The sequence below is a fragment of the Protopterus annectens genome, chromosome 16.part0, assembly GCF_019279795.1.
Source record: "Protopterus annectens isolate FY-2018-M chromosome 16.part0, PAN1.0, whole genome shotgun sequence".
Lineage (NCBI taxonomy): Eukaryota > Metazoa > Chordata > Ceratodontiformes > Protopteridae > Protopterus > Protopterus annectens.
This window is the reverse complement of record NC_056750.1, coordinates 324296456-324321637: the sequence shown is the minus strand read 5'-3', so window position 1 is coordinate 324321637 and position 25182 is coordinate 324296456. Positions and strand designations below refer to the sequence as shown.

At 35.7% G+C, this 25182-nt stretch overlaps 1 protein-coding gene across 3 annotated transcripts in view; it reads left to right on the top strand.

The window, feature by feature from the left end:
• LOC122790285 (LIM/homeobox protein Lhx3) overlaps positions 1-23870 on the top strand; it is a 1376718-nt gene extending 1352848 nt beyond the window's left edge. For all 3 annotated transcript variants that reach the window (XM_044057789.1, XM_044057788.1, XM_044057790.1), the window contains 3 exons: positions 13610-13761; positions 17342-17513; positions 21941-23870. In XM_044057789.1, the coding sequence (XP_043913724.1) occupies positions 13610-13761; positions 17342-17513; positions 21941-22359 (743 nt within the window). In that variant the 3' untranslated portion in view covers positions 22360-23870. The remainder of the gene's footprint in view (positions 1-13609; positions 13762-17341; positions 17514-21940) is intronic.
• Positions 23871-25182: the final 1312 nt, after the last annotated feature.

Sequence of the window (25182 nt, the reverse complement as noted above, 5' to 3'; positions counted from 1 at the left end):
TAGCACAAGTAGCAATTGAAAATCATAAACCCAGTAATAGTTTAATATGATATTTCTACAGCATTGTAGATGAATGAGCTGCAGTGAAACTATTACACTTCACGCAATGTAACAGATATGTCAATGTAAACAGCATTAGTTTGTGTTTAACTGATTATTTGTAATAATTATAAGGGTATTTTTAGTACTGTATTGAATATCAGACAAAGAAACATCCACAGAACTTGAGAGGATCACACATCCCTTCCAAGTACTTCCCGTATGAATTAATCTGAAGTATGCACAAACATTGCTCATTTCATTCTTCAAAAGTACAAAGTACTTCTCACTAGAGTACTTCTATTGTATGCAAAGCACTTCCCATACACAAGTTAACTTCAATAAAGAGTTTTAATTATAATTAAATAACATAAAATTGTTATAAGAAATTAAACGGCATGTAACATGATATGTAACATGATGTGTAACATGATATGTAACATGATGTGTAACATGATATGTAACATGATGTGTAACATATGTAACATATGTAACATGATGTGTGACATGATGTGTAACATGATATGTAACATATGTAACATGATGTGTAACATGATATGTAACATAAGTAACATGATGTGTGACATGATGTGTAACATGATGTGTAACATGATATGTAACATATGTAACATGATGTGTAACATATGTAACATGATGTATGACATGATGTGTAACATGATATGTAACATAAGTAACATGATGTGTGACATGATGTGTAACATGATGTGTAACATGATATGTAACATGATGTGTAACATATGTAACATGATATGTAACATGATGTGTAACATATGTAACATGATGTGTAACATGATATGTAACATGATGTGTAGCTTTATTGTGTATTTTTTCTTTTGTCTTAATCCTACACCATTTTTCTCTGTTTTTATCATTTTAATTATGCATTTCTTTCTGCTTTATTATTTTGTTGCTCTCCCATTTATTTTACTTTTTTTACAGATTCAAATCTCTCAGGAACAGCCCGGGAATATATCTCCCAGGTTAAGGAGTGCTCACTTTCTGCCCATCCAGGGACATCCTCACAAAGTTGGGGTGGTAGCTAGTTCTGCAGGCACACTGACACATGGCAGCATGGCAAGCCTCACCAAAAGGGGACTTCTGAACTTCATAGTGGATGTACTGGAGCAGGTAGTGGACAGAAGAATTCAACCTGTCAAAGCTCTCTTCAGCATGTTGCAGAGATATCCTCGCAGTTGGTGCTGACCACCGCACTAACAGAGGCCCCTACTCCCTCAACATAGGGATCCTACATTGCACCATCATCTGGTAGTGGAAGTGTTTCAGGCTCTGTGAACTGAGGATTACTGTATCATGTCTTCCTCAGCCTTCTTCCCTTATCCTTTGTGCATTAACCTCTTACCCAGTTTCCACCCACAATACCCTCTCATATAAAAAATACTTGAAAAAAATAGGGTGGGGTCTATCCCCCAACAAAAACATCCTCTCCCACGTCCCCCAGCACAAACCTCTTGATGTTTTCCTTGTGTGTTTCCCTCTTTGTCTCCCCTTTTTCAGTCTTTCCTATCTTTCCCTTTCTAGTCTTTAAAGAAACCATCAGGGGGTCCACAAAATTAAATCCTTAAATAAAACATTCTAAACTCCTTTATTTTTTAATAATTTCAGATATAATCACTGTGCAGTTACCTTTTAAGAATGACCTGAAAACAAAGTAATACAAAGCCCAAGGCTTTTATATATTAATTCACAAGCTCCTAATGTTGCATTTACATACTTTCTACTTTTGCCATAAATGAGTATGTTTTCAGAAATGACTTTAGCTGAACTTAATTACATAGATGTCTAGTGGAGCTAACTGCAGATAACTGCAAGGCATGTATGAAGTCCCAGATTATGAATACCAGCCTATGTGTTGTTCAGTGAATTGAAATTCTGGTATTATATTTCGTTCAGAGCTATGAAAGAAAACTTAAATAGATGGAAGAACTGTGTTGTACTGGGCAATGAAACTGAATACTGGCACTATCTTTATACTGTGTCCTTGTAACAAAGCTCAAATAAATATATTTTTAAAGCAATAATAGTGTTTCCATTAGTGATGTTTATAAATTCATAGGTTCATAGGTGTTTACTTGGCTAATGACCACGAGGGCCTTTTTAAGCCTAGCCATGCATCTTTGTAACATTTTAAGAATGTTTGTGGCTTTCTAAAGTGCACCTTTTACATATCTGAGTATACAGTAATGTAAAGAAATAAGGCTGCAAAATAAATGTTTCTGAAATTAACAGGATGTTAGCATTCTAATAAATATTATTCTATATTTTGAGTACTATTATGTATAGGACATTTTTATTTGTGCAAATGTGGTGTGTTACTTTGATTATTACATAATATCAAAGTAAGTAACATAATAAAAGTAATGTAAAGTGACTTTAATACTGAGGCATTGTAATTCTACTAGGGTTTGGTTCTTCTATGGAGATATGGTAATTTGTTGTGCATGAGAATTACTACTTATAATGTTTATCTTATTTGCAGTGTGTGTTGTCTTAGCACAGTACTAATTACTTCATTATAACACAAGAAATCTAATGACGTATCTTTTCTATTTAGTTTTACTTTATTATGTCTTATAATTATCTGATGAAGAAACAGGATGGTTTGATTCTTTATGTTTGAACATTAAATCACATTGATAGAATCATAACATATTAAGTATGATAGAGTTATTGTTAGATTTCCTTCCACATAACAGACAATGAAAATAAGATATTAGTGTGTGCGTAGCACATATTGTAACAAGTATACAAACTGCTGTTCTGTGAGACACATTTGTGCATATTCAACAAACGTGTACTGCTATTCTCTGATTCATATTTGTTGAATATGCACCAACAATATACTGCTTTGTATAATGCACAGGCTTGGGTAGTAATGATGAATGCAAAAGAGATGGGAAGGAATGGAATTTCAAGTGCAGGTCTGACAATATGCTTTACTATTATACTGACAGTAGCAATGATTTGCTCTGGATATATTGTAGTGAATGTACTGCTATTCCATGATAACCAGTTATTTATTTATTTGACTTTGTTAACCAGTAAAGTAAACTGGTCCAAAGACAATTTTCAGCTGTGAGCTGGGCAAAGAGGCCGTAACAACTTTTCAAAACAACATTTGCAAGCAGATTACCTTTTGAAACCAAAATTTATATTCACATTATATTATAGCCAACATTTACAGTTCAATAACTAACTATAGGCGGACTTTTATATGGATGCTATTTACAGAAGTCAATGCATTATACACAAGTATACTATAACTATTTACATATTTATGCAGGTTGCATACTTGTTTCTGTGTATTATTTGGCAGTTGGCTTAGAGGATTAAAGAGCTGTTAGTGTGCTGTTTCCTGTTTTCCACTGGTGCAAGGTTTGAGTCTCTGAGCCTCCATTGCCTAAATGTACGACTCTGAACAAGTCACTTAACCAGATACCACTCCCAGGTGAATGTGAAAAAGGTTCATGGAAATCAGTGTTCTACCCTGGAAAATAAATATCAATAAATATCATTTTTAAATTTTTTTTTTTATTTGTTTAACATTTGTTGACCGGGAAAGTCCGACTAGGGCAGAGCCTATTCTTAGGGGAGGCCCGGGGAGAAATGCTCCAGATGCATACCTTTGGATTATAGTTGCACATTACTGAGTCTGATATGATTTTTTAGCAGGCTAGCTATGGCACCAACTCCCTAGATATAACTTGGTTTCCTATAACAGTTGTAGTTATGTTTGCTAGTGAAATGTAGTTTCAAGAGCTTTCAAAAATGATATTGTCTGCTACATTTTTGTATTTGGTCTGATAGGGTATCCGGGCTGCAGAGGCACCTTTTTTAAAAGGCTCTTTCTGTGGTTGACATGGTATAGAGGGCATAGTATGTATATCTGTCCAGTACACACAAGCAGTAGCATTTCTTTGCACAATACACATGCTTGCACAGTAAAGAGGAATACAGTGCAAATATGAAAATACAGATTTCTTTATGTAGAACTGAAAGTGTGACGATGGAGAAATATTTTATTTACTGCTACTCTGACTATGGCCTTTAACATTATACATATATGTATAAATGTAACTAATGTTTGTGTATAAATGTAAATACAAATGTAACCACTGTTTGTGTATAAATGTAAATAGAAATGTAACTACTGTTTGTGTATCAATGCAAATTAAAATGTAACTACTCTGTGTTTGACTGGAACTTAGTATGATGCAATGTAAGCAAATGCTTTTCTCCCGAACCTCTGTTGAAAATGGGTATTACCCATTCAGACTTTGCCAGTAAACAAAGACAAATAAATAAATAAATACTGGCCACTGCACTGCTTTGCATAAAGCATATTGTAGTGAACATACTGCTACTGCACAATAACTGTTTATTCACTAGGCACACATAGCGTCACTAATTTGTGCTGCACACATTAAAGCATTGTATATTTAAATAAGACTGCAACATTTTATCTGTACCCTGTCAAAAGCATTGCATAATGCAGCAGACATAGTAATAAATGTCTTGCTATTTCCTGATATGCTTTTGTTTTATCCTGAGTAACAGTAGCACTGTTTTGTAAAATACATATTAAAACACACTACAAGATGAAACATAATTGAAAATAATTCACAAAACCAACATCTGACAATAGAGCACTGGGTAAATGCAATGTGATAGGGGACTGACGTGCTGGATATACATACTATTTGTTAAGTAGTGTTGGAAGCTTGTTTTATATTAAGCAGTGAAGCTATGAATCCCAAAAAACATTCCCCACCTCTACAGTTATATATCTTATGGATATGTAACACCTGACCCCCACATATTCTGTAGATTATGGGGTATGTATGTATGTGTGTTTGCGTGTATGTGAGTGTGTGCACCTGTGTGTATAAGTGTGCGTGTGTGTCTATGTCTATGTTTTTGAGTCTGTCTGTCTGTCTATCTTCCTATTAATCTCTCTTTTACCTCTGTGTTTATTTAGCTTTTTTAGAACTTAGTCTTGTCTTGCTTTTTTTCCTTTGGGCAATCTCTAAAAACATTTTCAAGGTTAATGCCAGAGCTTGCTTACACCCTGATGGTACAACATTATAATTCCTCCTTAAAAACTCTGTTATAAAATGACTGTAAAAAGCTCATACCGATTATCTAAAAAATGTCCATATAGGTTATGTTACATATATGTCATGTCTTTGAAATTAACTGTCTTCATTGCCCACTACTGAATGAAATTTTAAATCTACTTTATTCTGATGCCTTGTGTCATAGTCTATATTTGCTAATCTAAAATCAAACTAATATCATTTATATATACTCATTTTATAATTTCAAGCTACTGTCTGTAACTTTTGGAGCTAAATGTTTTTACTGAGTTCTTACATCAAGCAGTCTGTAGAATTCAATGGCACTTTTGCTGTTACTGCATTTTTTGACTCATGGTCATTGACATTTATTGACTCTTCCATCCTCCATGATGTTTTCAGTAATTTCTAGTATCTGTAAGCACTTTATCATGTTACTGATTTTTCAAATTGCTTGATGTCTAGCGGCCCATATTACTTCCCAATGATGTCATAATGCAAAGCTCCTACTTCCAGAACAATGGCGCTTGTAAAAAATTAACAGCTTTTAAAAAATAAATAATGAAGCATCATTTCTACTTTGTGTAAGTATGGAACTCCTGTATTTAATTGGTTCAAGTTATATCCTTGCTTGCAGTCTTGTATAGTCACAATGTTCACTGGAAACCCTCCTAATTTTTCTGCCTGATCAACCTTTTTACTGAGGTTCTGTAGGCCCTGCTTCCTCCCATGATAAGCTCATAATTCATTAACAACTATGAGCCACACCGTTTATTCAGTTATTGACCAAGTGGCTGGCAGATCCGCAAAGAGCTGTTTCACTTGCAACCAATGCTAATGGCAAACAAACAGAGACGTGCATACACATACAGCGAAACATAGAAGAGGTGCACGCTTACAAAATACATGGGCATTAGTGAAGAAAACAGACAGTAGAAATGGCTATTTAAAAGCTGTGTTGAAGTCAAATGCATTAATGATTTTATTAACTGGAAGGCATATAGCCTCAAGTATGAACTCTTAAGGTAGAGTGGTATGCATAGATGTAAGGTTTCACTTTTTGCTATGTACAAAAAAGAACAGACATGTTAGGCATAATTCTGGGAGATGTTTAAATATCTGTGATGTTATTGGCAAAAAAATAAGGTTTTGCTGTTGCTAACAATTTGGCACCAAATGCTGTCCTGATGTCATTTTTATTTTACTCATAAGGGAAGGTATTTCAAAGTTTGTCTAAGGCAAAATATGCCTTCTGTAACCACTAGCTTATGAGTAGAGATGGGAAGATTTTCATTTCTGCTCTTGAATGAAGAGTAATTATGAATCTGCAGTTTAATTTATTAGTCATTGGACTGAGTCAAGATTGCTGACAAGGAACTTTTCTCTATGGAAATCGCAATCCAATTTGTTATGTTTAATATGGTATTCTGATGTGGAGATTTGTTTTCCAGAAACATGATTCTGAAGCTTTAATTGTGCAGAACATGCGGATAACTAACATTAGTAATAGCAGAAGGATGTTTTTTTGTCTTGCCAGTCATCTGCTTGATTTGATTCTCTTGTTTTGTAACATTTGCTTGTTGGGATTGTTAAGCAGTTACTGTATCTTCTCATCTGCTTTTATACTAGTGATGATAGCAAACAGTATTTTCCATTGTGACATAATAGTGAAAGTGTAGTGTCAACTCACTGTCCTCCAAGACATTTCCACCACCACACATGATGTCACTATACAACATAAGCATTATTTAGCCTTTGTGTGTACTACACATATGACAGGTACATCTGTTGTGAAATTGCATTCCCATAACAACACAAGTGACAGAATGTTTGTTTCTTTATAGCAAGACAAAAAAAGTGTCTCATTTTGTTCAGTAAAGCAAGACAAAAAAGTGTCTGTTCTATGGATAGAAAACACCCTTTTTTATATATTTAGGAGTTTTCTAGATGGAATGTGTAATTGTGAGGAGTAAGGCAATCCGAATAAACATTTGTCGACTGTCCGGTATAAATAAGAATCTCTAATAAAATTTGTTTAGTTTTCTTTAGCACTGGGAAGCAATTCATGTTTTGCTTTATCATTTTGTTTAATTCTGGGAGCTTGAGCTTATGAGGTTTACTTAATATTTTCAATTTTATCTAGTTTCTAAATTATTTGTAATATTGTTTTTTGCCACCCATACCCCCTGTCAGAAAAGGAAATACTGCCAGCCCAGCTACCTGTAATTTTGTAAATAATTATATGTCATTTGTGAATATCAACATGATTTATATGCTTGTGTTACAAATTTATTAGAACTGTATGTTATGTGTATATCAAACTGCTGGTACAGAAATATGTGTTGAAAAAGGTTTGCAAAGTACTGAGCTTAAAAACATAACTACAGTGTACCCTACTGGATTAGAACAGAAATGTACCTGCACTATTGTAACTGTTTAGACATATATATTTTAACAATGGAAACTGGAACACAAGAGGTTAATTTCAGAAAAAAAATAGCTGAAATTAAATTATGAAACAATAAAAGTATCCAAAAGGATAAAAACTGTTAACAAAATGAAAACTGAAAAAACAGAAAAGTAAATCCGCCTTTAATGCACAGAATAAGCCTTCACAAACTAAGCGCTTTCACCATTTCCCAATGGCTAGTCTGAAGAAGCCATTGGGAAATGGTGAAAGCACTTAGTTTGTGAAGGCTTATTCTGTGCATTAAAGGCGGATTTAAACTTTTCTGAAATTAAATTACTTTATGACAGCAAGAGACAGGGTGTCTATACTAGGGAGCTTTCTGTGTTGTCTTGAAAGAGAAATAATTACTAGGCTTGAGATGTGGAAGTGTTTTATTGTTTTATGACTTCCAAGATCTGCCTTAGATCTAAGAAAAGCCATGCCTATGTAATTTCACAGGTAGATGCTAAATGCTACTAGCTGCTTCAGTGGTTGTTTTTCACTGGGGATAGAGTCAGATTACAAGAAATTATGGCAATCTGCAAGCTATCCCAGCAGTAATATTTGAGATATTAATTTAAAAACTCTCTGAGAGACACTGAGTATTCTGTATTTTTCTTTGACCTGACAACATCAGCTGGAAGACCCACTCGCTACATCTGCCTTGCTTGTTCTGTAAGTAAGCTAGTAGGGTGTAGTTATTCTCTTAGATGCAGTCAGGAATATAGTGAAGTATAGTTTAGGTGTTTTTCTTTATTTATTTGAGACTGTCCTGCAATGATGTTTTAAATGTTTCCTGCGATTTTGAACGCTGATGTGATTGTAAATATATATTTAGTATGTCTTGTTCTTTTATTGTTTATTATTTAATATATTTAAACCTTTAATTGTGGCTGATTTGTATAGAGATATTTAAGTTCTGTGAGTACTTGCATATTTATTTGGTGACATTGTGGGCCACTTGTAATAGCCTTGCTCTTGGTCAAACTACCATTTGTATTAACAGCAACATTACACAGTAAGATTGGACACCCTTTGTTAATCGCCTTAAAGTAGCTGATAAAGAGTTGGCTGGTGGCAGTGAGAACTACCTTATAGTCTGGGCAGAAGGGGGCATAGTTAGTAAACCTGTCTCAGCCTTTCCCGTGTGTGTGTATGTGTGTGTGTGTGTGTGTGTGTGTGTGTGTGTGTGTGTGTGTGTTATCTACTTGGGCAAGAACAAAAAGCACTGGCTGTACAGAGAGGGTGCTGGAGGTCTTGGCATGGCCACTCAGCTGTGATCTCAACTCTATAGCTCTGCCAGTGGGAAGTCTTATTGGAGATCTGAAGAAAGAGGGAGAAACCAGCCCCGGACTGACTGTAGTCTCTATGTGCTCTTAAGGGAAATTGCAGTTGATGCAGAGAGCTGCATCTGGAAATACTGTATGTGTACTTGTCATCCTCTCAATGTACATCTCTCACTGGTGCTAGTGGTAAGAATTTAGGCTTCTTGATTACTGTTGCCAGTGGTGGGGTGTCACACCTCCAGTGACTATCAGTCCCGCATCTAATATCAGTCCATTCATTTCCTGACACCCAGTTTCCTAAAACAACAGGAGAAGTAGGGAAGAACTGGAGATCATGGTTGTCATTCAGCAGAGGTTAGAAGATTTCTTGTGTGTTCCTAACACATTATTTGTTGGATGAAAATTGCTCATAGCAAGACTTAATTAGTCCCCTTCCTTGGGGCTTCTCTAGCACCAGAGTTAATAACCAAACCTGGGTCATCTGGGGTAGATTTAGGATCAGAACTACTATGCTGTAGGACAGGGACTATTTCATTGCTGCTTTCATCTACAAAGTCCTTATTAATTATAATACCATCTGATTTTAAGACAGTTATTATTTTCCTGTATGCCACACTTCCACTTATGTTGCTCAGTTTGTTACCACTAGATGAGATCAGTGAAATGGTACGTGGTTCAGTTTGTTACCACTAGATGAGATTAGTGAAATGGTACGTGGTTCAGTTTGTTACCAATAGATGAGATCAGTGAAATGGTACGTGGTTCAGTTTGTTACCACTAGATGAGATCAGTGAAATGGTACGTGGTTCAGTTTGTTACCACTAGATGAGATCAGTGAAATGGTGCGTGGTTATTTTGGCAACTGATTTACAAGTAAAGAAGATAAATGAGACAGAACTCCACTGAATTCAGTTCCACATGCTTTATGCAGATCACCATTAATTATAACTTCAAAATGTATATTACTATAATAAGATAACATTTTCTCTTCAAAAATCAGTTTGTACACCATTCTGTAGGTGCTCACCACACATTTGGTTGTGAATACAAATAGCACAGTTCATTGGGCTTTTAACTTATAAACTGCTCTTTTGGGCATGGGCACTGGGATTACTACAGATTCTGCAGGGATTTTATGGGGGTTATGGAATGAGAAGGCCTAGACTCTATGGTTACAGAGCCTATTCCAGACATTTGTTTATGTCACTTTGTTAACTAGATGATTACAGTCAATATGCAAGTGCTAATGTCAGTAAATATATGGAAAGTAGCATTTGTTCAGGACATATAAATGATGTACGCTATAACAAGTCAACAAAGCAACTCATTTTCTCATTTTGCAGAGAAATATAGGAGCAAAGCATACATATAAAATAGTATATCAACACCTCAATTTAAAGCATAAAAAGAAGCAGGGCTATGTGTATTGTAGAGCATTTTGTAAGCTATCATTGTACACATAAAGTACAATATTTAATGGCTCTGTAACACAATAATGATATTATCATGAGCAGGACAATAGTTATTACTTGGGAGAGTGCACTATTAGTTGACACAGAAAACTGCATCCATGTTAGTGAACAGCACTCTGGGCACAGTGTAATAGTGCTGGCACCCTTAGTTTAATGCAATGGAAAACTGCTGTACTGTGCAGTATGGTGCCATTCACAAAGACACAAAATGTAGAAAAGCACATAAGGCATTCAAAGCAACAGGGAGCAAATCATGCATCAATATGTGTCAGTCTGTGTAGGCTGCACTAAGCAGCAGAGGAACAGTTCTGTAACCATTACCGCTGACTACGTGGCATCTGCCCTGAGTGAGTGCTCCTTTAGCGATCACACCAGTCATATGTATCTAAACATTAGCATCCCAGATACATATTAGACCCTAAAAGATTGCTTACCTTTATTGCAAGTACGTGATAAATACCATTTTTTGTTTAATGGCTGCCCCAACTGGTGATCACTCCAGGAGAAATGTGTGTCCTTAATTCACTGTCCATGATGCCTTGTGCACCAGCCTCACCACAACAGACATTCCAGCATTTTCCAGCATCTAATTTTTCCTGGTGGAAGCCAAAGGCTAGCCCAGTCCTATGCACATGATCACAACTAGCTGCTAAATGATGGTTCTGTATGACTGCGTATATATTATATGATCAGTACTTTCCATGACAGCTCTTCTGTGGTGGTGCAGCGGTAGAATTGTTGCCTCACAGCAAGAGGTTCTCCTGTTCGATTCTCGGCTTTGGTTGGGAGTTCTTTCTGTGTGGAGTCTGCATGTCCTCCCCATGGTCGAGTGGGCATTCGAAAGACATGCGTTGAATGGGCGTGCCTTCGTTGAAGGTTGGGCGTCGGGCTGGCAACTCGACACCATAAAAAGCAACTGCCAATCATTAGTGGACCAGAGTTCCTCTGTGGCGACCCCTAACTGGGAAAAGCTGAAAGACAAACAAACAACTTTCCAGGACAGCTCAGTGTAATAAAAGCAATGGCCACACTGCGCAGCACTACATTACAATAAAATTGCTACACAATAGTGCAGAACGTAGGTAGACATGGCCTCTGTCTGCAACATAGGAGTTTTGGTAGCAAAGTAATACTCATAAAGGAGCTCTACAATAACTAATGAAGGCAGGTATTATAGCCAGGTGGTAAAGGTTAAAATGCATACAAAAGAAACACCGTTTATTAAGGACAGGTGTTTCATTGAGAATAGTCTGTTAGTAACTGAAAAATTAATTTTTGATTGAATGATGTGTGACACGTGCAACCTATTCTGATATAATACCTAATATATGGGATGAGATACAAAAGTCGCCCAATTCAACTGAAAGAAGGGTGTTACAAAATTTGTACTTACACACTTATACAGCTCTATTCAGTCTCATACCGCTTGCTCAGAGGTGACCTGTGCCTGACATATAAGGCCATGTCAAACCCTGATTTGATGAATATGCTTCACCTCAAAAAATCTAGATCCCTCAGAACCACAAGGGCGGGAGACGTAAACCTTGACACGGTTATTAATAGAACGTGCTGGAGGGACAGATTCATCACCCAGAGACTCCCTATGCTGTGGAACAAAATCCCGGTACATGTGAGGCAGAACACCTTGCTGGCCTTGTTCAAGAGGAATCTTGACCAATGGATGGGGGATCGCAGATATACCCCAGGGATTACTTCAGTGTCACTGCTTGACAGAGGCACAGCAAAATAATGGGCATAGTTTTATTCAAACTAAAGGGGTGGTGAAAGCCAAATAACTATGGGCTAGGCTTATAAATGCCCTTGGGCAGATAGCCTAGTATGAACCTATGAACCTATGAACCTATAAATGCTATGCATTACTCGATGAAATATCGAAAATAGAAAGCATTTTCACAATATATTTATTACCACGGGTGATGCATCTGAAACGCAAAGGTTTCAGTTATTTTGTCAGACCCAGGCTTCCTGTTTCTAGCGATTTCTGATATACTTTCACTTCCTGAACCTAGTTTTGCTGTATCACCCAAAGTGCTTAGTTGGTGTTTAAAGTTTACTCCAGTATTAATCATCTCAGTGACCATTGACCATGCCAGTTTACACAAGACCAGCATGCTTTACCTCAGTGGCAAAATGGAGTGGGTAGATGGTTTTTGGAGTGGTCAGACTAGCATGTCTCATGGGCTGAACAGTGATAATCTCTTTTATACACTGGAGTTGTTAAAAATGTATTTGTTGCATCTTTTGAAATTAATTCAGCGTAGAATAACACTTCTTGTTACATTTCATCAGAGATATCTGGCTAATGTACTACTCACTCATTTAATAATGTGTTAATGCATTCTCAGTACAAAATGAAAACACAAATAGCTAAAATATGATTTATATGTGTAATAAATGACTTCAGCATGAGGGGACTGTAACAACTTTTTAACCCTGTGAACTAGTTGTTTAACCTCCTTGATAATGGAATAGTAAGTCATCAGGGAAGTAATTAATTGGGATGTTTTAGTATTCTCTTTGGTATTACCATTGAGAGGTAGAAAATATAATGGTAATTCTGCTGACAGCAGACTTACACTATTAAACAAAAAGTAACAAAAACAGTGCAGTCATTTTAACAGACCTCATAGCAGAATTCCTTTGTATTTCATTATTACAAAGAAGATCTGAAAGATGAAAGTGACAGTTTTTACAGAAAGATGTAGAACATTTTCCTTAAGTAATGCATTCAACATTTTTATTAGAGCAGTACTAGGTTTGAAACTTACATGATCACAATAAAATCCTCTGTGGTGGTAGACAAGGGGGTATTGCACTAGCAGTATACTTTCCAACATAATTAATCTTGGTCTAACTTAAGATAACGTAAATGTCAGTAAGTAGATTTCAGACCCATTAGTCTTACTTGTGTATTTAGTTAGGGTCAGTGATATGTAGTTACACTTTTCTACTCTTTAGATGTGAAACGTTGATTTTACCTGTATGCTTTCATCTTTTGAAATTCAGCAGTTGCCTGTACAGAAAGTGAACACAATAGAGAAGTAACATAATTCAAATGGTGCCTTTATATAGTTAATGTTATATAGATCACCTGAATCAGTTATATTTATTATGCACAATACACAGTCATCTTGAAAGTTTCAATAACAAAATATTTAATGCAATATAAATCTAACTACTATTTGTTTTTATTTTTAAATATATATAATTTTCCAATTTTTTTTATAGAAGCAGAATCGACAGCTAAGAGACCTCGGACAACAATCACAGCAAAACAACTGGAGACATTAAAGAATGCATATAATAATTCTCCTAAACCAGCAAGGCATGTCAGAGAACAGTTGTCCTCAGAGACTGGGCTGGATATGCGTGTGGTACAGGTATGTTACAAGAATTTGTGTTTTTCATGCATACTAACCGTTCTGTATGTGTAGATCTTGTTTTAACACTTGTCTGGAAAAAGTGTTGAAAATGAACCTATTAAATGAATACATGGTTCTACCTTTAAATCACATATTCCTTAATAATCTATTGACTTTCTGCTCAACAGTAAGTGTGTGTGTGTGTGTGTGTGTGTGTGTGTGTGTGTGTGTGTGTGTGTGTGTGTATGTGTGTAGTGTAATGTACATTAGGTTTCTGTCTTCACCTGCACTCTGTTGTCACCTGTGCTGAGATGTGTGCACATCTCTATATACCTTATACTTCTTATTAGTTATAAATCAAATTCCATTTCCTTATTCCTCACCATCTTTTTCCCATTTACTGTATCTTCTTTACCACAGTCTCAAGTTCTTTTCACACTTTTACTAGCATTCATTCCTCTGTCCACACTTACCATTATCAACATTTCCTTTTGCACCCTCCTCCCTCTATCCACTCTTGTTGTTAGCATAAAATAGTATCTATTTCATATTCTTTCACTTCCTTTGATATTGAAGGTGGTGCCTCACTAATGTTAGATTTATCACGTTCATTTCTACAGGAATGTTAGATTTATCACATTCATTTCTACATGAATGTTACCTGGGTTGGTGTTAGAGACAGAGGTAGGGATAGGATTAGGGTTAGTACACATGAATAAGGTGATGCAGAGGTTGAAGCCCTCATGCATCCTTCCTCATTGTGCTAATCTTATCCCTATCTGTGCTCCAGCATCTAACCTCAGTCCTGCACCTTACCTTCTGGTAAAACCTGGTGTGCATCTATATGCAGTGTAGTATGCTGGGATTCATAATAAGACTGGAGTGGAGGTATTATAGTGACCAGATGATGAATTATATCAACATTTTCTTTCTCTCCTGCTCTTTTGACAAAAGCCATGCTACATAGTTCTGTAGTAGCTTCCTGAGTGTCACCATAGCATCTAGTAAGTTATAAATAAACTTAGAAAACTATTGCACTATTCCTGAAAAGCACATAAGAGATGATTTATCATGTGGCGATTGTATGTTTATATTTGCTTTTACTTGATCAGTATAATAAAATAATTCTGTTGAGAATATATATGGCCTATCTTCTTCTTCTTCTTTCAGCTGCTCCCATTAGGGGTCGCCACAGCAGATCAACTGTTTCCATTTCTTCCTGTCCTCTGCATCTTGCTCTGTCACACCAACCACCTGCATGTCCTCTATCACCACACCCATAAACCTTATCTTAGGCCTTCCTCTTTTCCTGTTACCTGGCAGCTTCATCCTTAGCATCTTTTTCCTAATATACTCTGCATCCCTCCTCAGCACATGTCCAAACCAACGTAATCTTGCCTCTCTGGATGTGTCTCCAAACTTTCCAACCTTGGCTGACCCTCTAATATACTTATTCCTAATCCTGTCCATCCTCGTCACACCCAGTGCAAATCTTAACATCTTCAACTCTGCCACGTCAAGCTCTGACTCCTGTCTTTTTGTCAATGCCACTGTCTCCAACCCATATAACATAGCTGGTCTATATATTTGACTAATGTTCCATATATTAGGCATTTGTTTTTCATCAGCTTCTTTGGATTTAAGCCTTTATGTCTCAGTCTATCCAGTATTTTAACTAAACATTGTTCGTATTCCTGTTTTGTGGTACTCTGGACTAATATGTCATCAGAGATGTTGACTATACCCTCTAGGTCTTCTACTATGTTATCTAGGGCCCTTTGGAACAGTTCTGTAGCCAATACGATTCTATATGGAATCCTTCAAAGCTTGAACCTGCCAGAAGAATATTTAATATGTACAGTTTTGAGCTAGCTTCATCTAGGTTAACTTGCCAGACTCCTGGGTTAGGATCAAGTACAGAATGGAACTCAACATTAGGCATAGTTGCTACTACTTCACATATTGTCTGAAATGGATAAAGGTTCTATTTTGATACACTTATTTGGGTATTGAAGATTTATACATATCCTTGTTACTATGTACCTATTTACTTATCTGAGTTTGTTTCATTAGGGCTGCTATACTTAACATGTACTTTAATTCTTCTTTGTTTATAGCTTTGAGCACAATAGGGATTTTTATTGGACTACAAATTACATGTATTGCCTCAGGGGAAAACATTTATATGATGCTTACCATACAGCTGAGCTAAGCAGTCAAACAAATCAGTATGTCTGCAAAATGTGGTCAGTATTTTGTAATGCATATTCAGCATCTATGTCTGATCATTTTAGTTCTTCTTATACAGCAGCAGTGTATTACTCTGAAAATGTACTTTCCACTAAAATCATGCTTTTGCAGTCAGAAGCAGTATTAAGCTGAATTACAATGCACACAAATTTGAGATGGATGCATCTGTGAATATTCCTCCTTAGCGCTTCCAAATGACTATGTACCTTCTCACCAATATGACATCCGTGATTCTTACCTATTATTGTTCTGGTGTTACAACTTTTTCCATTAACTAGTTTGTTGTCCTCATCTGTACAGCATGAATTCTTTTAATCCTCCCAAGCTCTTAACAAGCACTGCTGCATAGAATATGTGATTGCTTTAACGAAACTTGAACTTCAAACAACAGTCTGTATTTTTTAGTTTTGTATTACCCTTGCCCATCCTTACTTATGTGTGCTGACACCAGTCCTGGACGTCACGTAATGAACCCCTTCCCTATCGCTATTATTATTCACACAAAGGGTTCTGGTGTTCCTCTTCTTTTTTTCAGTTGCTTGGTCACAAAAGGAGAGTGATTGTATTCCTTTTGCGATTGATAAAGTATGCTTAGTTAAAGTTAGTGTTGATATGCAGATATAAACTTAACGAGTATCGATATTTCTGCAAATTGATGTTTGATAATATACTCACGTAATGTGTATCTATCTAGTATTTTCTTCTTGCATTTTCAAAACAACTATGGAGAACAAATATTATTCCTTTCTGGCAGCGTACCTACCATCAAATTTTAAAAGTTATATACATGCCAGTGTATTGTAATTAATAATCCTTAGCCCTCTGAATTTGTATTTATCCCTATATGCTTTTCTGCCAGAGTCATATTCTGCCATGCCTACTTTAAAGCCACAGTCACCACCTATTCAGTCTCCAATTTATTCACCTTCAGTTTTCAGACATTTCATCTCATCTCTTCACCTTCACTCTTTGGTTCCTCTTTCTTGTTGTCCTTGTAATGAATACTCCTGCTCACCTATTGTTATCATATTTTATGGTATCTGCTGGCAATCATTCTGTTTTTTTATAGTACAGAATATGCTATTTGCACATGGCGTTAAACAGTTTTTTATGCATAGCTTTGCTGATTTATTTGTCTGCATTGTTTTTCTCATTTATACAATTTATGTAGTCTACATAAAATGCCTTATTTAATGTATTTAACTGTCAAGGTAGAACTTCGTAAGAAATATGCACTTTATTTATAATTTAGTTTGATTTCCTGATGCATATTATGCACTATATCCTATTGCTTGCCTATCTAGTGTACCTACTAAGAAATGATGAAAGCTTGTTTTATTTTTGAAAGGTTTGGTTCCAGAATAGAAGAGCTAAAGAGAAACGTCTGAAAAAAGATGCTGGGAGGCAAAGATGGGGCCAGTATTTTAGAAACATGAAAAGATCTCGAGGGAGTTCCAAATCTGACAAGGACAGCATTCAGGAAGAAGGAGTAGACAGTGACGCTGAAGTTTCTTTCACTGGTATGATTATATGTAATAATTAAATTACTCTTCCCAAGAATCATAGCACAGCTTTATCCAGGCAGTAACGTGCAGTAATTTGCAATCAAGTGATGTTTAAAACCCACTGGTCCGTTGTTTCTCCCACAGGAAAATCTAGGTGTTGTTTTCTGTAATAACTGACTGGTTCTAATTCCTGTGTGTTGTCATCTGATGCTACCACTTTGTGACAGAGCAAGTTCAGAGGTAGTTGCTAGACTTGCAGTCCAGGAGACCACTGAGAAGCCTAGTCCAAATTCCTAATTGCCCAAATTCACTGTCTGTCTAAGTGACTTGTTTAAGGTTACACATCAGTCATTTGAAGGCTTTGGTAATTTAACAGCTTACTGCAGGAAGCAGCTGTTAACAGCTCATAGCCTTAGTCCTCTGTGCTAACTGTCAAATTGAGTTCAGCCCAGAAAGGACACCTAGATATACTCTGTACTCTGAAAGTCTTGGCAAATTTCATAGCCAGTACTTGCTATGAGTGACATTTGAACTAGCCCAAGTCAACAAACACAGCTTTTCAGTATGGCCACACTGTCAGGCTGAGACAACTCACCTGTGGCCAAGACAGGACTAAAGGACTGAAAAACCTGATGGCCACAGTTGACAGCTGCAGAGCAACAGTGATGAAAAAAGTTCAAGCACCGTGAGGGGGCATCGAGGTACAAAGCTTGCTTTCAGTTCTGGCAGCTCAACTTGCTTAATTGCAGCCAAGTTTTGAACTAATGGGAAAACTGCAAAGAAAGAATTATAAACCAGTGTGGTAATGAACAACAGAGAAAATAAGTAACTGTACGGAATAAAGACTATCAAACGGGGAAGTAGCTAGGATGTCTACAATCATATGCCATCTTCTAAAATCTAGCCCACCATCCACCAGAAGTGTAGCCTCTGACCAAAAAACAAAACAAAAAACTCCTGAAATGACTATCTTAAGTAAAAAAATCAATTAGTAAAAAAAAAGTGACAAGCAACAATAAATATACCTTTTGAAATGATTATATTCTAGTATAATTTTTTTGCAAAAATAAATTATTTTTACTATACCCAAGTGTCACTGCTAGAAGGTGATGATGTTATCAGGATGGCCCACCCACTCTCAGGCACAGCATGTAGATGTTTCCCCAGTTTCCAGGGAAATCAGACCATGCAAGTTTGCTCTGAGTTTGTGTGTGTGTGTGTGTGTGTACCTCCCTCCTCCTCCCTGGATGGACACATTCATCCTTCCTGCCTGCACTGTGAAACACCCCTAACTGCTCTTTGAACTCAGATCACCTGGACTTTATACCTTACACCACTGGCTCAGGCTGCCAAAATGTACATTTAATTGAGATACAAACCAGTTTGAGTGAATAGCTATGCAATGTGCTAATATGTTTTTCCATTATGATTGAATGTTAACATTAAATGTTTTTAAGCAGTAATGAAGGAAAATGCATATAAGTGCTTCCTGTAGTCTGTCGATAGCTTTCACTGGTGTGCAGGTTTCTAATGAAAGGAATATAATAGAAGAGCCTGAGTACTAGATGCTGGCGAACTTCATTTGTACAGTGATTGAAAGCATGAAGATACGACTAATGAGTCTGCCGTCAGACATAGACTAAGTTGTTGGCAATATGTCTCCAGGTGTGGTTTTCATTTACAATGTTGGATGGTTATTAAGGTATACTGGTGAGTGACCCAGATGATATGTAAAATGTGTGAAATATGGCTGCTTGGAGGCAGAGTGATTGGTTATGGGCTATATGTCTCCATGAAACATATACTGGGTTTCTCAATAACTATTGCTAACAGACATTTAGCATTTTTTCTTGCTGTGTCTGTTTCCCTAGCTGTGGGGTTTAGCTTTATTTGTCTGAATGCATTGTGAAGCCATATAAAAGTTAAAATGTCAGTGAACATTCATAAGCCATGATGTTTGATTACTTGTATGCCCTTTGAAAGGTTATTTGCATTTTCCCATGGGTCTCTTCAAAGTAGGTTTAAAGTATTACACAGTGGAGACTTCTAGTTTGTGTGGGTCTTTTTGTTATTTTCATATAGCTGCCTTGGTAATTGGGTTTACGATTATGGATGGAAAGAGAAAGTAAACTGATCTACTAGGAACAGATGTCGAATGAAAATGGGTAATGCCGGGCTCAAATTAAACAGGCATTTATTGTGAATAATTTCTTGAGGTTGGAGTTGGAAGGAATTCTGTATACTGCATGAATCCTGGATTTTAACAAGTTATTTGGAAGGATATATCTGCTTTAGCCTCATTGTTACTGGAGGCTACAAGTGATGCAGAGATTATTAAAGCGTTAGTATGTAAGGCATTTACAACAGTGAGAGACTTAATTAGAAAATCACTTGATAAAATGAGCTAAATTTAGAAACCGAGGTGGAAATAGATGATAAAAGTGAAGGATATGCACTTTAATTTTTAAGGCATGCCACTAAATCTAGGAGGTTTCGAATGTTTGCCTGAAAATGATTACTCAAAGTCTTTTGTATACCAGTTAGATTATGAAGGATGCTCCCTTAGATAGACTCCTACATGTTGGAGATGTGATACAAATGCATGTGGGATGCAGGGTAAATCTTTTGGATTTGATAGAGGTTAAATATCATTAAAGTAGAGCTCCAGTGCTTTCTTGGCAAAGTAGTGGTGCCCAACAAATCACCCATCTTTCTAGGCTATGAAAAGATTAAGGATTTGACAGAGAATGGGCAGTTAATTATGACAGCAGCCAAATAAATATTTCTAGAGAACAGCAATCTAAAATTGAACTGACTATAGAGGAAGTAATTGCAATTGTATATGATGTAAAAAAAGTGAAAGTAGAATTGTTAAAAATGCATTCTTGGCACAATTTTGCATGATACGCTTATAAGGAGTCAGTATAATTTATTACTAGATTTTGTGTTATTTGATAACTTTTCAACAATGATGTAAATATAGACTAATCCTCACAGATATGGATTGAGTATTAATGACTGCATTATGAAGGCAATGCATTGAAGGTTGTACATGGGGGATGGAGCAGTGACATGAATTGCATCACTCTGCAGCCTTCTAAGGATCTAATTAGACTGACACCTTACTACAAGGTAGAGGAGGATTCATTATTGGACTAGTGCAAGATTTCTTAATGCCTGATCATGAAGTGAAATTGAGTGACCTGTTTTATTTTGTTTATTGCTCTGTGCTCTTAGAGATCATAGCATGCTTCTAAATGTTTATGTCGCAAGTTAGGTCTCTCACTTATCAGGATAGATGCTAATAGTTAGCCAAATTATGGGCGGGGATAGCACCTTCAATATCAAACTTCACCTAAGATATTGTAGGAATAAAGGTTTTGATACTTATTGTATATATGGTGCCAGTTAGTGTACCAGCATTTTTTCTTTTGTTATTTGCTTAGATAATGTGAATACTTGATATCACTGTAAGAATAGTTTACACTTGCTTATGAATAGCTTATGTTGATTAGATATAGGAGAGATTTAAAAAAATGAGAAATAATTTTACTAATGGAAGTTAAACATTTTAATACTGCAAGAACATGAACATGCAAGTTATTTTAATTTAGCCACTGCCACATAATATATTTGAATTTATTTAATGTTATAAGTTCTAACTAAAATTTTGAATTCATACAGTGTGAACATATTAAAACAGATCAGTGGCACACACATGTGCTAGTATTTGGAGAAAAACATATAACATTCTTGATCTTTTATTCTATATTTTTACTGTAGCCATTCCCTTAAAATATCTAGTGATATTAATATCTGTCATTTTCATCACCCTGACAAAAACATACTTTTCAAACAAAAATGTAGTTTTGCTACCTCTAATTGATGACTGTTATTACTAGCCAGAATACCCCTTTCTATGATAATGCATTGCTACTGTAAGACAGTTCTGAAATGTCTGTGAAACGATCGCAATTCAATACATTTGTAAGCCAAGAACATTTCATTGTTTTATTTTATTTTTCATTAGTTTAAGTGGATCCATCTAATAGAAAGAGGTGTAACAAGGGAGCAGTATTTGGTTGGGCAACTTGATTAGAGTGATATGGCAGGCAAATGGGGACTGAGGTAATCAAACCCAGGACTACAGGATGAAACTTGTTTGCAGTTTATAACATTAATTCTTTATACTGCACTTCCAGAAATTTTGTGTCAGCCTGTAGCTTGAATAAATGTCATTATCTGCAGCTCAGGTTTGTTCACTTAGAGGGTTTCTGTACCTGATTGGGTCTTACCTTTAAGTACAATATCATGGAAAATACATGCAATGTGTTTTAGATGCACATGATCTTTCATCTTTAGAACTGAAATGTGTTTATATACTTTCAATAATTATAAATAATAATTCTCTCATATATGAATGCACATCTTTGTTATTTCAGATGAGCCATCGGTGTCAGAAATGGGCCATTCCAATGGGATGTATAGTAGTTTAAGTGAAACATCACCAGCTTTGAACAGGCAGCCGGGCAGCAATGGGACATATTCCCTGGATCACAGTGTGGTATCAGCAGCAGAGTCATACCACGATCTCCGATCGAACAGCCCATATGGTATACCCCAATCACCAGCTTCTCTACAAACCATTGCAGGCCATCAGCCTATGATAACCAACATGGCATTTGCAGAAACGGGTTTGGGAATCATGGCTCAGGGTGGACAAGGAATGCCACAAGCAATGAGGGTTTTAGGGGGAAATGGACCAAGCTCTGATCTTTCTACTGGGAGTAGTGGTGGCTATCCAGATTTTCCAGCTAGCCCTGCCTCTTGGTTGGATGAAGTTGATCATCCGCAGTTTTGAGAGAAACGTTTTCAAGAAAAGCTGATGACAATGAAGCATAATCTCAAAATCCTACAGGTGCATTTGTTTTGTAAATCATTTTACAAAAGGACAAGACATGGAAACACAGAGGAACAAAAATGAATATCTGAATAAATGACACGTGGGTGAAATGAATACAAAATGCTGCAGTAATGCAAACAGGCTGGGTAGAACATGTGATGGATAAATCATGCAAAAAAGCTTAGGGTATTTTAATGTTCAAAATTATTTAAATAGTATTCATGTAATAATGGTTTACTAAGACTTTATAAAGATCACATAACAGCCAGGACTTGTGGAATGATGATTTGATAGTCTGGGATTTGTCCTGGTCACAGTGCATTATTTCCAAGCCAGGACTGTTTAACTAGACACTATGTTCTAGGAATAAAAGTGGATATAAGTATGTCTCTTTTAATAAAAGAGATTTTTTTCTGTAAATTACAACCACCGTAATGTTGAGGCTTTCAGCAGCTGTTGAAATGAGTCCGTTTACTTGTTTGACTGCCTGTATAATTCTCTAAGCAATTAGCCATGAAGAACGGTAAAACAATTTTCAAAGTTTTCATTCAATTTGTATGATATGAACATCCTGAATGATTTGTAATGCCAAATATTCTCTTAAAATCAATTTCTTTGTTTGGAGCTGTAAAGTCGTTCATAATTTACATGTATATTTTTGTTTTGCTGATTTTTAATGGAACAGATCTTTATCCTTTAAAGTCCATAAATATGATTATTAAACTATGTATACAACTGTATGATCACAAGTTAATATAATAAGCAGTTATGTAGGAAGTATGTAGATCTGGGCCAGGTTTTGTTTAATTTTTTATCTAAATGAGCTTTGTCTTATTTAAGTTGCACTTAATAAATGTTGCCAAATTCACATGTAAGATAATCTGTTAATGAATACAGTTCTACATTTCACATGGTAACTTCATTTAACTGCAGTATCTTAATGTACTGTAGCTGCATGGGAAAGCCCAAGAAGACTTTATTCTGTTTATAGGCAGTTCCTTCTGTTCGCTTGTATAATTCTGAAAAATCTCCCATCATTATACCAATATTTCGTTGTGCAAAACATACGTACAGTGATAAAATGCAAGATGCAACTTGTTACTTAAAAAACTAGATGTCAAATTTCCTGTAAACATTATATGCTCAAAATATTTTATTTATCTTTTGTTCAAATGGCATTTTGAGTATAACAAAATCTTTCTCTACATACTTGTTTATTTGGAAATAAAATAAATTGTGTTTACTTTTATCATTTTTGTACATCACTGATTTAAAAGACAAAATAATTTTACTGAGCTCTACTACAATTTATATGATCTTTTTCCACTAACCACATGGTCACTCAGCAATGACAATGCAGTGTGTGTCTGTTACTTAAATTTAAGTATGTCATCAAAAAATAAATGTTACAAAAACTGATATAAGTCATGTATTGTTATACTGTTTGTAATGCTAGTGTTGTATATTAAATGCACTAATGCAGTGGTTTGTCAGCTTGCATTTATTTTAGTTTTATAACACTTCTTACATGGATATTCAAGTAGTGAATTTTTGTTTTAGATTTTTAAATATTAAATTAAACTACATCTGTATGCTCTGTGTCACAATTGTTTGAATACTCATGAATATCACAATATATAACAATCTTCTTTTAAGTTTTAAACTTCATCAAAAGCTAATATAAAATTACTTATCCAGGAAAAAAGAGAAACGTATTTCTCTCCTTGTGAACAAAATTTACATACAACTCTTTGTTTTATTGTGCTAATATAAATATGGTAAACATCTGACTTTATAATTTTAGATTTATTGAGCAATTATGTGAACTGACAGTTAAGTCAAAGACTACTGGATAAAGAATTGTTGAATGTATGGTGTATTGTTAACATCAGTTGATATATAAAATTCATGATGCTCAGTTCTGGAAATCAATGCATTTGCTGTTACAGTGTGAACTTTTCAGTTTTGTACAGTTTAGGAGTTACAGTTAGTAAATGACGTTAAAATAGTAATTTTTAAAGTAAAAGTGCTGTTTATATTTTTGTAAAGGACTGCTGTTTGGTAATTGTTGATGGCCTGTAGGACACTCATAATTTACCATTAGAAACATATAGAGGGTAGCCAGGCTGCTGATGGTCAGCTGAGGCCATGCAAGGGGGGGGGGGGAACTTATATTGTTTTATAAATTATATTATTGGTCATTGGTCAAGGTAATGATTAATCACTATCAGATATAGATACCCTGATTTTACATTATACATTAAACATTTCTTTCTTTGAAGTGCACTCAGAAACAGTGGCACATTAGGAGAAGTGTTATATATCCTGCACAGCTAACTTCTTTTTTTCCCCATCAGAGCCATATATACATAAAGGACTATAGATATAACACACTTAGAACAGTTCTTCTATTCCTGCTTTGCAGAAAGATTAATTTGCTAGATGTGGGAAATATTTTGAGGTATGAAAAAAGCATAAACTTCTTCTATACCTTTTAATACTCTTTAACTGAAGTGTACAATTCCATTAAAATAAATTTATAACTAGGGCATCATTAGATCAAATATGAATACAAAATGGGTATTTGCATGCAGTTCCAAATTGTTTTATAACCTGATTTTTTGAATGGTAGCCAAGTCTAAACACCTACGCGTCTGTGCAAGGTATGCATTTAAATGCTATTTAAGAGAAATCATATTTTATTAAAAGGTAACTGAGTTTGATCTGCTGTGTATGTGTAGGTGTGTGGACATGTCTGTAGGGGGGTTGGTTCTGCAAATC